Genomic DNA, 14,310 nt, shown 5'->3' on the forward strand with positions numbered 1-14,310 from the left:
CTACAATACGGAACGCGACTCTCGCGTTCTGCAACTTTTTAATCGACTAATCGTTTTCGACGAAAGTACTGGGGCGTACTTTGAAATCGTTTACGAGACGAAGAAGTAGTCTAGACTCGAAATTGTAAACCTAACCTTTCGTATCGTTACGCTAGATTCTATGAAAACAAGTCTGAACTTGTACGTGTTTAAATAGAATTCAAAAAACTTCGATAACTCGAATACTGGAAATTCTAATAACAAAGAAACGGCGATTGCTCTATCGTTTCCTTCCTCCTTTCTGTATCGACCGTTCTTCGAAGGTGGCACATCCCTTTGCATTTAAGAGGAATTTGTTCGTCTTCGACTTCGCAGTTTCCAAAATCGTCTGTCTCTGGACGTATGATGAATAGAAATAGTGTTTTGTGCTTTGGATCCCTTTTCAGGCATATACATCCTTAATAGTCTCGCGGCACGTTCTTCTTGCGATCTATCCGCGGCCTTTCCGCTTAAGAAACTAAACAGCTTCATGCTGCGTCGTTTTATTCTCAATCTGTATAAGAAATTTTTCTCCGTTCTAGAAGAACTGGTGTCGTTCTGATCTTCCGAATCCTCGTCGAGTTTGCCTGTTTTTCGTTGAATTCCGAACAATTCCATCCGTCTTCTTCGTTCGTGTTGCATCTCGCCTCTTCGACTATATCGACGATCCCTCGTGTCTCCGAGTTCCGCCGACAAATATCCTTCCCTCTCTGCTTGTTCGGCTTCGATTCTTTCGGCATTTCTGCTCTCTCTAGTCTCCTCCGCTCTTCGCGCGACCGATTCGAGTTCCTTCAAACGTTCCGCTTCCTTCGAAATATCCGACGACGTAACCTCGGTCGTGCAAGTGTCTTCGACGTCCGACAACTTTCTATGAAGATTCACTATCTTTCTCCGGAACTCTTCATCCTCCTGGCTCAATCTGGCGAAGATACGATCCCTGTCATTCCCATCGGAACTCGTGCCGACGTTCTTCGACGTCGCCGTTTGAAACCGCTGTCACCACCATCCGACTTGATCCTTCGCGCTTCCAGACGAATCTTCCTCCTCCGGGAGTGGCTCTAACCTTTGCCTGCCCAGGAAACACCGCAACGAGCTGAGACTTCCACTGCCGAGTAACTGATCCATGTTCAGTTCCGACAAATTGCAGTCGTCGTTCTCAGACTCCTGGTCGACCTCGTCCTCCACCGACAGGTTTAGGCCGTAGTTATCTTCGCCAAAAGCAACGACGTTGCCTGAACCGATGGGCGGCGGCTAGGGAAGTCAGGCACAGTTGGGGCTAGTGATTCTTTGCAAACAAAAGGGCAAGCATTGTCATGCAGATGCGTGCGAAGCTTACCAACTAATTTTTGTCTTTTACTAACTGATTTAAATCGTTTGCTCTCTCTTTCTCTCTCTCTCTCTCTAATTTTATTGCCTCGTTCAATCTCGTTATTTACTAACGTTCCGGATTGAAACTCAATGAAAATACAAACGGTCTCTTTTTACAACCATCGTCTATTTTGCGGTATAATGTAAGTGACAAGCTTTTACAAAAGCCGTGAAATCGGCGAAAGAAGCGAAGCTGAAGAGAAAGTAAGAATATCGCGCGCGTAATCGATTTTCAATCAGACTCGGGAATCTTTCGTGTCGTTGAATCGGTCGTGTTCCTAGCGATACCTTCGAATGCTATCGTATTACCGTAAAATGGTTTGTATCATTACCGAGCTTGCGGTGAAGCTTTCGTCGTCGGGGCCGCCAGAGGTTGGAGTTCCCCAGATATCGTCCCCCGATGTAGCTCCGGACGTCGTCCCTTCCTCGTCGTTCGGGTCCAACGAGAATTCCGTTCTTTCAGGGGGGACCGGCGATTGAAGAAGGTATCCACCTATGCCTTCGCCGAGTTGTTCCAGCAACGACGATCTTTTACTGACTACGTAACTGCTTGCTCGAGCCGTCCACGCTCTTAAACCCGTAGGTGGAGACTCGGAATCTCGATTGTCATCGTCTGCTTGCTCTTCGAGCTCGTCGTCCTGATCCAAACTGCTCACCGTACCGAATCTTCTTAGAACTCTGGAAATTAACGAAATACCATCATCATCGAACGATCTTTCGAACTTGCTTTCGCGTTGAAGTTTACCTGTACGGTGGTTCGCCGTCGCAATCAAGGTCGTCCTCGCTTCCATCTTCTGTGTTGCCATCGGCCGGAGTGTAAGACGGGCTGTTCCTTCCTGGGCTATCGTGCAATCCATTTCTAAGTCGATGCCTGGTGCAGAAGTCAGGCGTTGGCGGGACAACTGAGATCTTTGGAGGCAACGGGGAAAACGGATCTCTCGTCAAAGGCGGCGTTGGACAACCCGATCTACAATTGCACGCGCGTCTATCAGTGGACATTTCATTTACTACCTATTTCTATCATTTTGAGTTCTTCAACAAAATCTATTTTTCTATTACCTGTGGCATCGTCTACAAATGTTGATCGAGCTGGTGGAATTTTCCTTGGAAGATGCGAGGCTGCCATTTTTCTTCGTGTTTACGCTGTTAGACTTGACTGTACTGAGGCTCGCGCTCGAAGCTGTACTCTGTTGCTCTATATCCGAACTCATTATTTCCGTTACAACATCCTCCGATGTCGCGTTTCGTTCTCGACTCGGTTCGTTGCTGGTTTCTTTCGGGGCACGTGCCGCCAACTCCTCGGCCGTCCATTCCTCGATGGGAACTTCCTCGTTATCCGGTGGAGGAATTTGATGGGAATTGCGCACCCATTGCGCCAGATGATTGTCTCCCGTTGAACTTTTAACGATACTGTCGATGCTGTCAACGGAGCGCGATTCCTTTTCCTCGTCCTGTTTCTGCGACTCCCTGGTGGTCTGTCGAATTGAGAATACGTAGAATAATTTGCTTCGATTTCGAGTGAATCCTCAACTGCTTAACATTCGTTTACTCACTTGCGAACTTTCCGTAGGCTCCCTAATCGCTGCGTTGGTGAAATTGCTACCGGTGATGGGACTTTCTTCTGGACTGTCCTGACTCGGTGTTCCACCATAGCCTGTATTTACATAGATTCTAAAATATAACGAATTAGTACAGACAAGCGAAACTACCGAACGTTTCGATGTGACGAGCTTGTCGGAGTCTCGTTGAGCTCTGAACATGGTACGTGACGGTAAACGATATCATCTTTATAGCGTTCCTTTCAAAAGCTATTCACGCTGTCCGCGAATCGTACCTATCAGAATTCCTCGAAACTTGCGCGTCTCGATGCGAGTAAAGGCTACTTACATCTGTCGCTGAAGAAGATTGTGCCAAACGGCCTTCAGTTCTGGAGTCGGTGCACGCAAAACTAAAACTCGTCTTCGCGGACGACTGTGAGGGCTGCAGCCACCGCTATTCACCTCCACGTGACCGTTCTCCGAGCTTCCGGAAGGATTGATAGCGATTTGCAGTCGAAATTCAGTGGGTCTTTTGCGGACGGTGAAACAAGCCTCGGCGATGTTCGATAGTCGTAGAGGCTCTTCGGTTACGAATAGAACGCGATCTCGGGAAACCCGAGCGAATACGAGAAGATCGGTAAGAAGTAAGGCCCATGAGGGTTGCAGTCGTGCTCGACCCTCCACTTTTGCGAGCGCACCGCCGAATAGCCTACAAAGATGCACGTAATCTTTTATACGATGCCGGAGCCACTTTCAGGCTGTGGTTACGTGTATTGGTGAATATACTACAACAGTGAAGTATAATAGTTACAAAAAGCATTTTTTATTTATCGTAATATCAAATTCCTGTAGTCGTATGCAAATACTACTAGATGGTTTGATATACTTGAATCTAATTGATTGATATGTAAATGCTATAATAAATGATAAATAATAAACACACCGTGTGTATATAGATTCTGACGAATATACGTATACGTTTGGTTTCTTATTCTTCACTTATCTTTTAGACGTATCGTTCGTCAGAGCGACGATACTTCAGAACATTTAACCACTGTAACCATAGCCTCATTCTGATCTTTTCGACACTTTTTCAAGACGCACCATTGTCTACCGGGCATGGCCAACGTGAACGGTTTGCATCTCGCGAAAACCAATCGAGATTCAACCTCCTGCAGACTGAGCAAAGGTCTACCGGTATCGCGCGGTGGTTCCATCACACCGGCGTTAGCCGTCGCTTCTCTGTATCCCTGAGATAGATCTCTGGCTTGCTGGCAATTCCTTGGCGACGCCAGACCCAACAGTCTCGTCATCTCTCTAAGGACATTTCGAACGAATACACGACGTATAGCGAGCAAGATTTCAAGAATGCGAGGATTTATGAATTTGAAACGAACCTGTAATGCTCCAGAGGCAAGAGCAAGACACCCGTCAAATCGGGTCGTCTCTTGTGCGGTACAGCAGGCTCGCAGACGAGCTTGGCGAATGCCGTGTTTCGTCTAAGGGCCACCAACAGGCAACACGCGCGTTGCAACCCGCTTAAGTATCTTCTATAGGCAGCGGTGATTCTTGGAACTCTACACAAGTAACTCTCGACTCCGCCACCTTCGTCTCGAATTTCCTCGGAGATCTTGAGCAACTCGTCGAGATTTTGGAAGAGGATCAAGTAATCCGCCGCGGAGAGAACATCGCGTCTCTCGGCTAAAGGCGCCAGAAAACGCGTTTGACCGCTTTTCAGGATTCCCCAGTACCGTGTTTCACGCACGGACAACTCCTCCTCCGGTGGTGCATCCGGCGCGAGGTTTGGAAACACCTGAACGCGTTCAATCGCAAAAGCCGTGCCATTCGTTCGATTTTAAACGAGGTAAAGGTTTGCAATTGTGCAGCACCGCATGCAGATCATTTTTACGTAAATCTAAATCGGTTGTTCTCGGTTCATGCTCTGCAAGCGGATTCTATGTATCTCCATACGGATTGTTCAGACGACGCAACGCAAGACACGTCTTAGCATTAAGGGGACAGGGATGAAATAAATAAATAAAATACAAGAAATGCTTTTAAACAGAACTTGTTGAGCAACAAAAAAAAAGAAAGACAACCGTTCAAGTTACATAATAAAACATAACTGTATCATAACTTAACCGTGTCCACCGACAAAGGAAACGGACACGCGCTATACACTACGCGTTCGCAGCAAAATACAAGATAGTCACGGAAAAGAATGTACACGAGTATTGCGCGACATGGCGTGCAACGTGAAACATAAAAATAAGCTCGAAAGAAAATGCAGCCCGCTGCGGCCTGCGAGAACTTCGTTCAAGAAGTAGGTAACATCCGATCGATTCAAATTCAAAGCGAATTTCCAATTCGATACAACTTATTAAACTAGCACGCAAAACATTTTGATCAACGCTACTCTGCGATTTCAACAAAGTTCATTAACCTAGTCGAAACCGCGAACGGAAGAATGATATGAAAAGTAAAAGTAAGTCAAGCGAAATCACGAGCAACCAAAGCCTTTTCGTCCGCGCATATCCGAGCAAATCGTTCTCCGATTATTCGAACGAAACAACTTCGATACGAGTTTGCTATGTTCAGACTAGGACGCCTGTACCGACCTCGGCGTTAAACGCAACCGCATGATGTCCGCCACCGATCGATTGCTGCAGACTAACGTTCATCGAGTTAGGCCGGTGCATCGACGAATGAACGTTCCCCTTACGATAAACTTCCAAAACCAGTTGATTCGTGGCCGCCTGGATCAGTCCAAGAATCTCTTCCCGTGATCGCGTCACTACGTTCGTCATATCGACGAAGACTACGTGATCACCTGGCCTCAGACCGGATCGTTCCGCCGGGCTGCCAGGGTCCACGCGTTCCACGCGGGGCGGTCTTCCCCAGGAGAGCGAAAATCCCCATGGAACCTACAGCGGAAGAAACGTTCTGTCAAAAGTGTTAGAAAAGGACGGGTAATAATAACGATCGGAAGAAATATCGAAGAGCCATGGGAGGCCTTTCCACGCGTTTGCTACAAAGGAGAGGGTTTCGATAGAGCTCGGCACGAGACTCGTTTAGCTAATGCCGTGGACAAAACAGGCTTTCAGAAAAGGCCTACTTAAACCCTGCTAGTAAGAGGACCCCCGTGATTCTGTTGGGGTAATTGCGTGAAACGACTATAACTTTCCGATATGTACATCGTCGTGTAGCGGAGACAGGTCTCTCTGTATAATCGTGGAGATGGAAGACACGTTGTCGCGAAAGGAAAAAGAAACTCACCTGATTAGCTGCAGTTTGTCTTATCAGTCTCCTCGTAACGGTGCATGGTGTTCTGCCGCCTCTAGCAGTAAAACCCGGATGCAGGGGTAAGCCAGTCAAAGGATCGATAGGCTCTAATTCGAGATGCCTCAAATACGTCAGGTCTTCTGCTCCTGAATTATTATTATCTGGCTCTCCGTCCTTCGACAGGGGTGGCGAAACTCCGCAATCTTGTGGCAAACCGGCATAAGGGTTGCTCGTGTTCCGACCGGTTCCTGCCTCTAGCGGATGCCATGTCGCTTCCTAAAAACGTATCGTCGTTCAGTGAAACGTAAATTACCGAAAATACGACGATTCGTAAGTTTGTATCTCGACCCAAGTTACCGTGAACACCAACACGATGTTAATTTGCGATAGAAACCTTCCGCGAATCTCTATTACGAGTTCTCTCTCTAGGACGTGAAATCGTATTTTAAACCGAAAATCCATCCACATCGACGATTAACACGCGATTGTAAACTAAGTTAAACGACAAAAATTCAAGCCCGTCGCCGATACGTTCTCTTCCTCTCAACAGAACATGAATATTTTCAGCAAAACTCCAACCACGAAGAATACCACACAGTAAATGGCCACCACGATCATCTCTTGCTCGCGTGTCGTGGAACAACGTAAACGAACGATTTCGATTAAATTAGCGAGATATCGCGACGACACCTGCCACCTGCCACCTTTAACGAGGTCAAAGCGCAAGTGAATCTTTGCCAGGCAACGTTCCACTTACTTGCTTCGTAACGAGCTTAGCCCTGACCTTAAGCCAGGAAGACTTACAAATCCTAGCAAACAGCTGACGTACAGTCACGTATTAAACTTCCTCCTTGCCGAGACGCTATCAAATCCGAACGATATTTTCGTGTTTCTTCCGTCTTAAACCGAGTGCAACCGATTCGAACTTATCTCCGTAGATACGTAGCTTGCGATTAAATAATTAAAACGTTCAAATATATTTACCTTATCTTGAGACAGAGGTAGAGGTAGAGTCATACAGCCCAGCAGCTCGCTACGTCTGAAATGCGAAAAACGAAAACGTGCGTGAATATACGCGTGTTATATCGCCTATGTGTACACAGCGTCGTGTATCGTGTATCAGTTTGCATTGGATAGCAGTATCGGTCGCTGGATAAACGGCGCACATACACACACACACACACACACACATGCACAAGTTTTAACTATTTACATTAAGTGGAGGGAAAAGGAAAAGGCAGACAGTTTCTGTGTTGTTTCCCGTATACCATTACAGAGACGCGCGGATGTTCGCGAGTGCACGTGGTGAACACGGTGCGCATGCTTCCAGAGAATCGATTCCCCTCCTACCGCAAGAAATCCGCACAGAGCCCAGAAATTCGTTTTGATATTCGGATGGACCGTTGCTTCCGAACCTACGTAAAATTATCCCAATTCGAGCTGTCTCTTATCGACCGGTAAATTATCGTATTTCCACTCGAACATGGCCATCGTGTGGCGAAATAATCTTACTTTGCAGAAATTCGAACGTCGAACGATCGTACTCGAAGATAACAAAAAGGAAGTAAAGAGTTTCGAATCGCGTTTAAAAGAGAGACACGATAGGATGGCCGAGAACATTGGGAGCTGGGTTGCTTAGCTCGTTCGTCTTCCACTAACGAGACCAAGCCGTAGTTCTTGACCTCAATATTTTTTCCTCAGAGACAGCGTCTACTTTTGTGCCTTTTCATCGCGGAATGATACAGTCGCTTGATTGTCCCGTCGTGGAAACGGTTTCGTCCGTTGTATTTGTTCGTTCGTATGAATTTTTAATTCGTCGCGGTAGGAGAATATAGACGATCAATGTCTTTGACGAACATCGAAAGGAACCTTTTTCGTTGTAGCTACGCCACTGATAAACGCGTGCATCCGTGTATCGTTAGACACGAACAGCACGCAATTCGATTCTAATATGAATATTCGACGACGCGTCTAACCGTATAACTGACGTTACTCCTTTCTGGAAACTTGATGACGAACGTTCTATAAATATTCCCAAACATTCTGCCGGAATGCACGCAAAGGTGGATTGCGTGAGATTAGTATCTCGCGCCGTGTACGAAGCGGCACTAACTATCGTTACCGGGTTAACCGATTATCATTTGGAAAGTGTTACCGGATAGTCGAAAGGCACGATAGCGAACCGTGCGATTATGAGTCAAGGCAACGTTGAGAATAACGCGAAGATGTTCTCGAAAGAGAGAGAGACAGACGGACAGACAGAGAGAGAGAGAGAGAACGGCTCGCGTGTCGATTCCCGGCAGCCGACAAACCGACAGCAAATCGTTCCGGGGTCGAGCACGTTTCGACCGTCTACGACGAGGCTACGTCCGCTACCTCAACCTCCGAGTCCCTCTTTTACTACGTGCACACTTTCTTTTTCGAGCGTGCTCACCTTGCACGACGATCCCTGTGCCAGACCGCGATGTCCAGGGACGTGGGCTTGCTGGTGTAGTGATTGTTGTTCGCCGGGCAGGGTAGTATCAAGGTCTCGTGGAAAACGGGATTCGGTGTGGCTCTGTGTACCGCTGTTCTCTTCACCACTCCCTCGCCGTTCGTATTCTTCAAACTCGCCTTCACGTAAGCGTGAACTGGACCCTCGTATGCCCTCCGTAGGTCCTTGCACCTTATCACTGCACGAAATAAAAAGACAGTCTCGTCAGGGCACCAGCCTTTCTCGATCGTCTTTAGATTTTCTGTCGCGAGATCGGTCACACGCTTGAACCGCGTACGATATTCGAGTTATTAGAGAACGTATCGTTCACGGAAAAGGGTGAAAGAAGTTGGAACGAACGAGGACTCGTTCTCCTTCCGGCTGACCGTTCCGTTGCACGCACTACGCGCATCGCTGGTGCCTGACCAATGCGGCACTCCTCTACTTGCTGCAACACGCTTCCACTCCGAGTGATTCCTCCTCGTTCTCCCAAACGAACGGATACGAGAAACAAAAGATACGAACCGATTGGAAAATCGATGTGATTGGCAAGCTACAGCACGACGGTTCAACGAAATTTATTAGCAGAATTTAGATACTCGGAAGCGTGTGAACGAAGAAGCTGAGGAAGAGCGAGTCTCGGAGATTTTTCGTGGGTTGTTTACGCAAGGATGTGTACCGCGAAGAATCAATGTTGGTAGGCTTACTAACCGGGAGCCAATTGCCAGGAGGGTCTGTGGGTTACTGGCACAGTCGTCTATCGCGGGGTGCCAACTGAAACACCCCCTCTCGTGGCACGTGACTGGCGCATGCCTTTTCGCAACATTGTTTCAGGGACGTCTTCGCGGCGCGGATACCCTCGTGAATTTCTTTCCGATAAGATTAATGTATCTCATGGGTTCGATCGTTACTTCTCCGGAGGTTTACTCGCGCGATTCGAATAACCGTACAAATTATATAAACGTACAAAGTATACTGCAACCTATGCGTGTCTGGAACGAGAAACCTTCCAACAGCTATCTTTCCCTTAATTTTCTATACTTACCTCGAACGTGTATTTGATCGCCCACGACGGAATACTCGATCTCGATCGATCCGTGACAATTTTGTCTCGGAGGTTCGCTCTCCGGGCTGAACTTGAGGCATCTTCTGACAGTCGCGACCAGCGGAGTCTCCGGTGTGTTGGACACCGAGTTCAGAAACGATTTCGAACTATGAAAGTCATCGGTAAGAGTCGACTTTGGACTATCCAGATCCCAAGTATTCGCTTTCCTTCCAACTTCCTCGTCCTTGCGATCGTCGAGTTCACAGAACAGCCCTTTCGGTTCGAACACGCATTTCTCGTCCAAAGTAGTGTCCAAGTCGGTCTCCAAAGCGAGCTTTTTCACGTTTGGATTCACAGCTTCCACCAAGGTGTTCTGTGTCGTTGCTGATTTCGTGCCAGTGGACGGGCTGTGACTAGACGATCGTCTCTTTGCTCGCTTTCCATCGGAGACTTTCTCGGTATCCTTCCGATGCCGCTTCCTCCGTATGCCTCGCTGCCTCTTCAAAGTGAATTCTCCATCGAGATCGTTCGGAGGCGAGGTAAACGCCCAAGACATCGGCGATGGATCTTCCAACAGTTGACTAGCCGAAGAGATGGAACTATCGTTGTGAGTCGTAGCTTCCTCGGCCACGGTTTCGTCTCGTTCCACGATCGTCTCGTAGGTATGATCGGATGCGGAGAAGTTTTCTTCCTCGCAACTACTCCCGAGAACCTTCTTCCTTTCTTCCACGTCTCCCAAAAGAATTTCCGCCACGGTTTTGCCAGTAAAATTTATTTCCTGCTCCCTGGACAATAAGAATGATAATAAAAGATACAAAAAAAAAAAAAAATAAAACAGTAAATAGAAAAGTAACAAAGAACGTTGAAAAGGGATTTTGGGTAACAGAGGACCTGTGAAGTCTAAAGTTTTGCGTGTCTCTTACCTGTTGAGAACTTCCGTAATCGTATTGTCCATGTTCTCAAATTTAGGTAAGTCTTGGTCGATAGCCAGATTCGAAAGTTTCCCAGCTAGGGGCGTTTGACTATGACCATTGCCTTTCAACGAGTTCACGGTAGAGGAAGCCTTGCTGTGGTACGGTGTCTTGCATCGAGCGTGAATTTTCGTGATCTTCGCCAATTTCGGTAAATATGATATTTTCGAGCAATCCGCGAACTTTGTTTTCCCCTCGTTCTGAGAATAAACTCGATTGTTCGAGAAGGGTACGGACTCAGCCTCCATCACGTCCTCGGGGCTGGTGGCCATCGAAATTTGTTGAAAAAAGTCAGAGACGTGAGATTGGAGATTCGCCCTGGCCTCGTTCACGATGTTTTGTGGTAGCTCGTTGTCACTTTGGAAATTCTTTGTTCTAGTTTTCATAAAGAGAGCCGGATCGGTTGGCAGGGTCAGAGCTGTCGAGCACTTGCTGCCCGGGGGAAAAAACGTTAACGGGCCGATATCGGTGTCGACCCTTGGCGTGCTTTGATAAAAACTCTCCGAGATCGATGATTTCCCCGGTTGCTGTGACATCGATTGACGTTTGTTCGCGCGCAAATTAGGCTTCGTTGCCTGAAACCAAACGATACGGCTTATCTCGCCTTCCAACTTCTATTTTACACCTTTTAATTTTCCACGCGATATCTGGGTCGTGGTTTTCAGCGATGTTGCTTCATAAAGCTTCGTCTCTGCCGAAGTCACATCGAGCAACATTGTCTTCTTCTCTTGTTGCTACATGTGCCGAGATATTGTCAACAAATAACATCTTGTAGAAACATTTTGTTCGCACTGAAGCGACAAAAAGTTACTCGATGTTGATTCTTCGGTGGAAACGAGACTTTATTGAGAAGGAACAGAATGGACACGACAGATAAAAATTCGAATGAGGCGAATTCGATACCTGAAAGTACGTCCTTAGGTCGCTACCGTGGCTCCTGCATCTTCTTCGACGAACCGGCGTCGTTCTCGCCGATATATTTTCGGCATTTTGACCAGGTACACCGCGAGTTTTCGTCCCAGCAGCGGGAGGCGTGTTAGATAGATCTCGAAAAGGCCTACGGGGAGCCTTGTTCAAGTTAGGTGGACCGTGAGGCGTCGAGCTGCTCGCTGACAATGATCTCGAAACCGTCCACTTCAGCATCTCTAAAGGCAAAAAGCAAATCCCTAACTAAGCGGAACGCGTCTAACGTGTATTCACCCTTTCCACCCTTCCGCTAAAAAGCTTACAACAACTTTATCGATTTAACCGCGATACTGAACCACAGACGACCGCCGTTTCGACTACATGCACGAAACCAAACGATACTCCAGAATTTCAGACTGTCGTCGATACAACGAAATTAATTTTTAACAATCAAATATTCCGCCGAATTATATGTATTTCTGAATTTTGTATTCTTTTGTATTTTTGTAAATATATTTTTATGTATTTATGAACATGGAAGAGAAGTCGGGTTAGATAAAAGTTATCAGAATAAAATTAGATTAGATCAAAGATCGACAAATAAATCTGTCAAGCCAAACATTTTTGCAAAACTTTTTTATCTCAGAGAGTATGTATTTTTCAGTTATTCAGATTGCTCGTGAATATGAAGGAGAAATTACGTAAGGCGTGCACGTGACGCAAAGAAACAGGATATCGCAGGATCTTGCGTTAAAGGGATACAATCGCAGGAAGAAGGAGGGTGTCGGTAGAATTGTATCAACCATACGGGCTGCCGAAAATAAATGTCCGGTTTTAATTAGACAACAGGTCAAAAGTGGTGACAAAAAAAAGGAAAGAAGAGGGAAAAACCAGAAGAACAAGAGAAAAACAGTGACGAAACTAACAGATGCACCTGTCATGGCATACGGGAAACAGTAAAACAGGTGAAACCCATACACCTGATTCTATTTCACGACTTAACGCTTGCCTTAACGAACGGTTAAATGTCAGGCTAAGACTATTCATAGGCACATGCAGTGTTGCTCGTAGTAAAAGAGATTTGCCAAACTAAAGCGATGGAACTAACGAACAAATGGAATCGATGTCATGGAGAATGCGCTCCGTCCAAAAATCGCTGGACCAAGTAATCATTGATTCGATTAGAACGATTGACTTTCGTTCCGTTAGCGCGACTCGAATTCCTCCCTTGCTCCTCCGCAATTTCCTTTATTCCCACGATTCATTAGCGAAGCATGTGTAAAAGTTAACGAAGTTTGCATAAAAGTTTTCTGCGATAAATCTTCCAATACGTCCGTGCATCGTTCAGTGCGAGTATAGGTACAGAAGTATTTGTAGAAAGTAGCGTGTAACTAATTTTGTTAACACGTAAAATGTATACTACGTTGTTACAAGTTTCTAACGTTGGAGGCAAGTGTAACAGAAAAGCGACAGCAGCAGCAGTAGCTGTACATATTGGGTTTTCACTTTTAACGGTTCCTTCTGCAGGGTGGGGCGAACTGTATTGTGAATTAGGTATAAAAATGCATTCATTTACATACAGTCTGTTGCCATGCCACGCACGCGTTCTTCTATCGTAACACGCACTTTTCCACTATACGCGCGTTCACGTACTTTCGAGACCTGGTCTACCTGTGCGTTCTTCGTGCAGCGTCACGTTCTCGTGCTTGTACACGTACATGTGCAACGTTATGTGCAACCCCTCGGCTACGTATATACGGTCGCTGGTAAAACAGCATGGGCACCTGCCCATATGGTGGCGATCACGTATAGCGTGCCTTCCATCTGGTCCCGCAAAGCACGATAGTTCGCTTGGTGTCGAAACACCATCAACGAAACACGATCGTTATCTTCGCTTATTTTCAGCCGTCTTGCTTTAACGTACTACGTTCGGCATCTTTCGCGACCCTGTCTCGTACGTCTACTGTACTTCGCGCGCAACGAGCGTTAAGCTCGCGATATTGCCTCCGCCATCGTGAGAAACGCGTGCAACGCGAACACTACATTAAGCATTCTGTGCTTATGTTTAAATAATTAACTCGATACTTGCTAAAGTGGAAGCAAAGAAGTTGCGACGAAAGCGCAACTGGTTCTCCTTGAGCGTTTGCGATTGGGAGATTAAAAACGGGAGAGGACCCTTACATTCGAATCGGTTGAAAAGTACAACCGGAACGTATTGAAGAAGCGCTTCCAAAGATTTAACCGACGATACGTTTTTAAAGATTGCACACGCGGTCTGGTCGAACGTTTTAAGGGAAGAAAACCAGTCGCGCGACACGCGCGGAACCTTTAAAACGTTTCGTATGTTCCAGACGACGTACACACGGAGCTGAACAAGAAACGGAAAGCGGTATGCGCGTTATGCTCTTTGCATAATGCCCTGCGATTTGCACTAGCAATGAATCTCGAATGTAATTACGAAGTCGTTGAGCGCACTCCACCTGCGATCTAGGTCGTGCTTCTCGATTGTGCTTAGGGTGGAAGGCGACACGGTAGCTTGAAACTTCGGTTAAGCTGTTTGCGTATACTCCTTATTAGAAATGGGTCCTTGTGTTTTAACATAGAACGATGATTTACATAGAACAAACCATAAGAACGATGTTTGCTACAAACCGAACATTGAAAAATTTCTTACAAATTGAATCTTCCACTGATTGTATTATCCGGACA

General features: G+C 46.5%; 1 protein-coding gene across 3 annotated transcripts; it reads right to left on the reverse strand.

Annotated features, from left to right (window-relative positions):
• Positions 1-998: 998 nt before the first annotated feature.
• LOC122577954 lies at positions 999-11,246 on the reverse strand. 3 transcript variants are annotated; one of them, XM_043749703.1, is made up of 14 exons: positions 10,648-11,246; positions 9,725-10,509; positions 8,641-8,878; positions 7,191-7,245; positions 6,201-6,482; positions 5,543-5,848; positions 4,322-4,737; positions 4,029-4,241; positions 3,274-3,633; positions 2,940-3,057; positions 2,446-2,861; positions 2,132-2,353; positions 1,719-2,064; positions 999-1,269 (listed from the first exon to the last, which is right to left on the reverse strand). In XM_043749703.1, the coding sequence occupies exons 1-14, from the start codon at positions 11,229-11,231 to the stop codon at positions 1,015-1,017; spliced, it is 4,596 nt and encodes a 1,531-aa protein (XP_043605638.1). In that variant the 5' UTR covers positions 11,232-11,246; the 3' UTR covers positions 999-1,014. The 3 variants fall into 3 exon arrangements, with proteins under 3 accessions (XP_043605638.1, XP_043605636.1, XP_043605639.1); XM_043749701.1 differs by having other exon boundaries at positions 2,132-2,371; XM_043749704.1 differs by having other exon boundaries at positions 1,127-1,303; positions 2,132-2,371.
• Between the last annotated feature and the right edge of the window lie 3,064 nt (positions 11,247-14,310).

The sequence above is a fragment of the Bombus pyrosoma genome, linkage group LG3 (assembly GCF_014825855.1).
Source record: "Bombus pyrosoma isolate SC7728 linkage group LG3, ASM1482585v1, whole genome shotgun sequence".
Classification (NCBI taxonomy): Eukaryota; Metazoa; Arthropoda; class Insecta; order Hymenoptera; family Apidae; genus Bombus; species Bombus pyrosoma.

Bases quoted from the DNA above. Each gene is read 5' to 3' on its own strand.
- LOC122577954 (XM_043749701.1), bottom strand. From the start codon at position 11,231: ATGTCACAGCAACCGGGGAAATCATCGATCTCGGAGAGTTTTTATCAA. The intron at 5,849-6,200 runs GTGAGTTTCTTT...CTTCCGCTGTAG, and splicing joins GACAAACTGCAGCTAATCAG to GTTCCATGGGGATTTTCGCT. The intron at 4,242-4,321 runs GTTCGTTTCAAA...AAATGTCCTTAG, and splicing joins TTGCCTCTGGAGCATTACAG to AGAGATGACGAGACTGTTGG.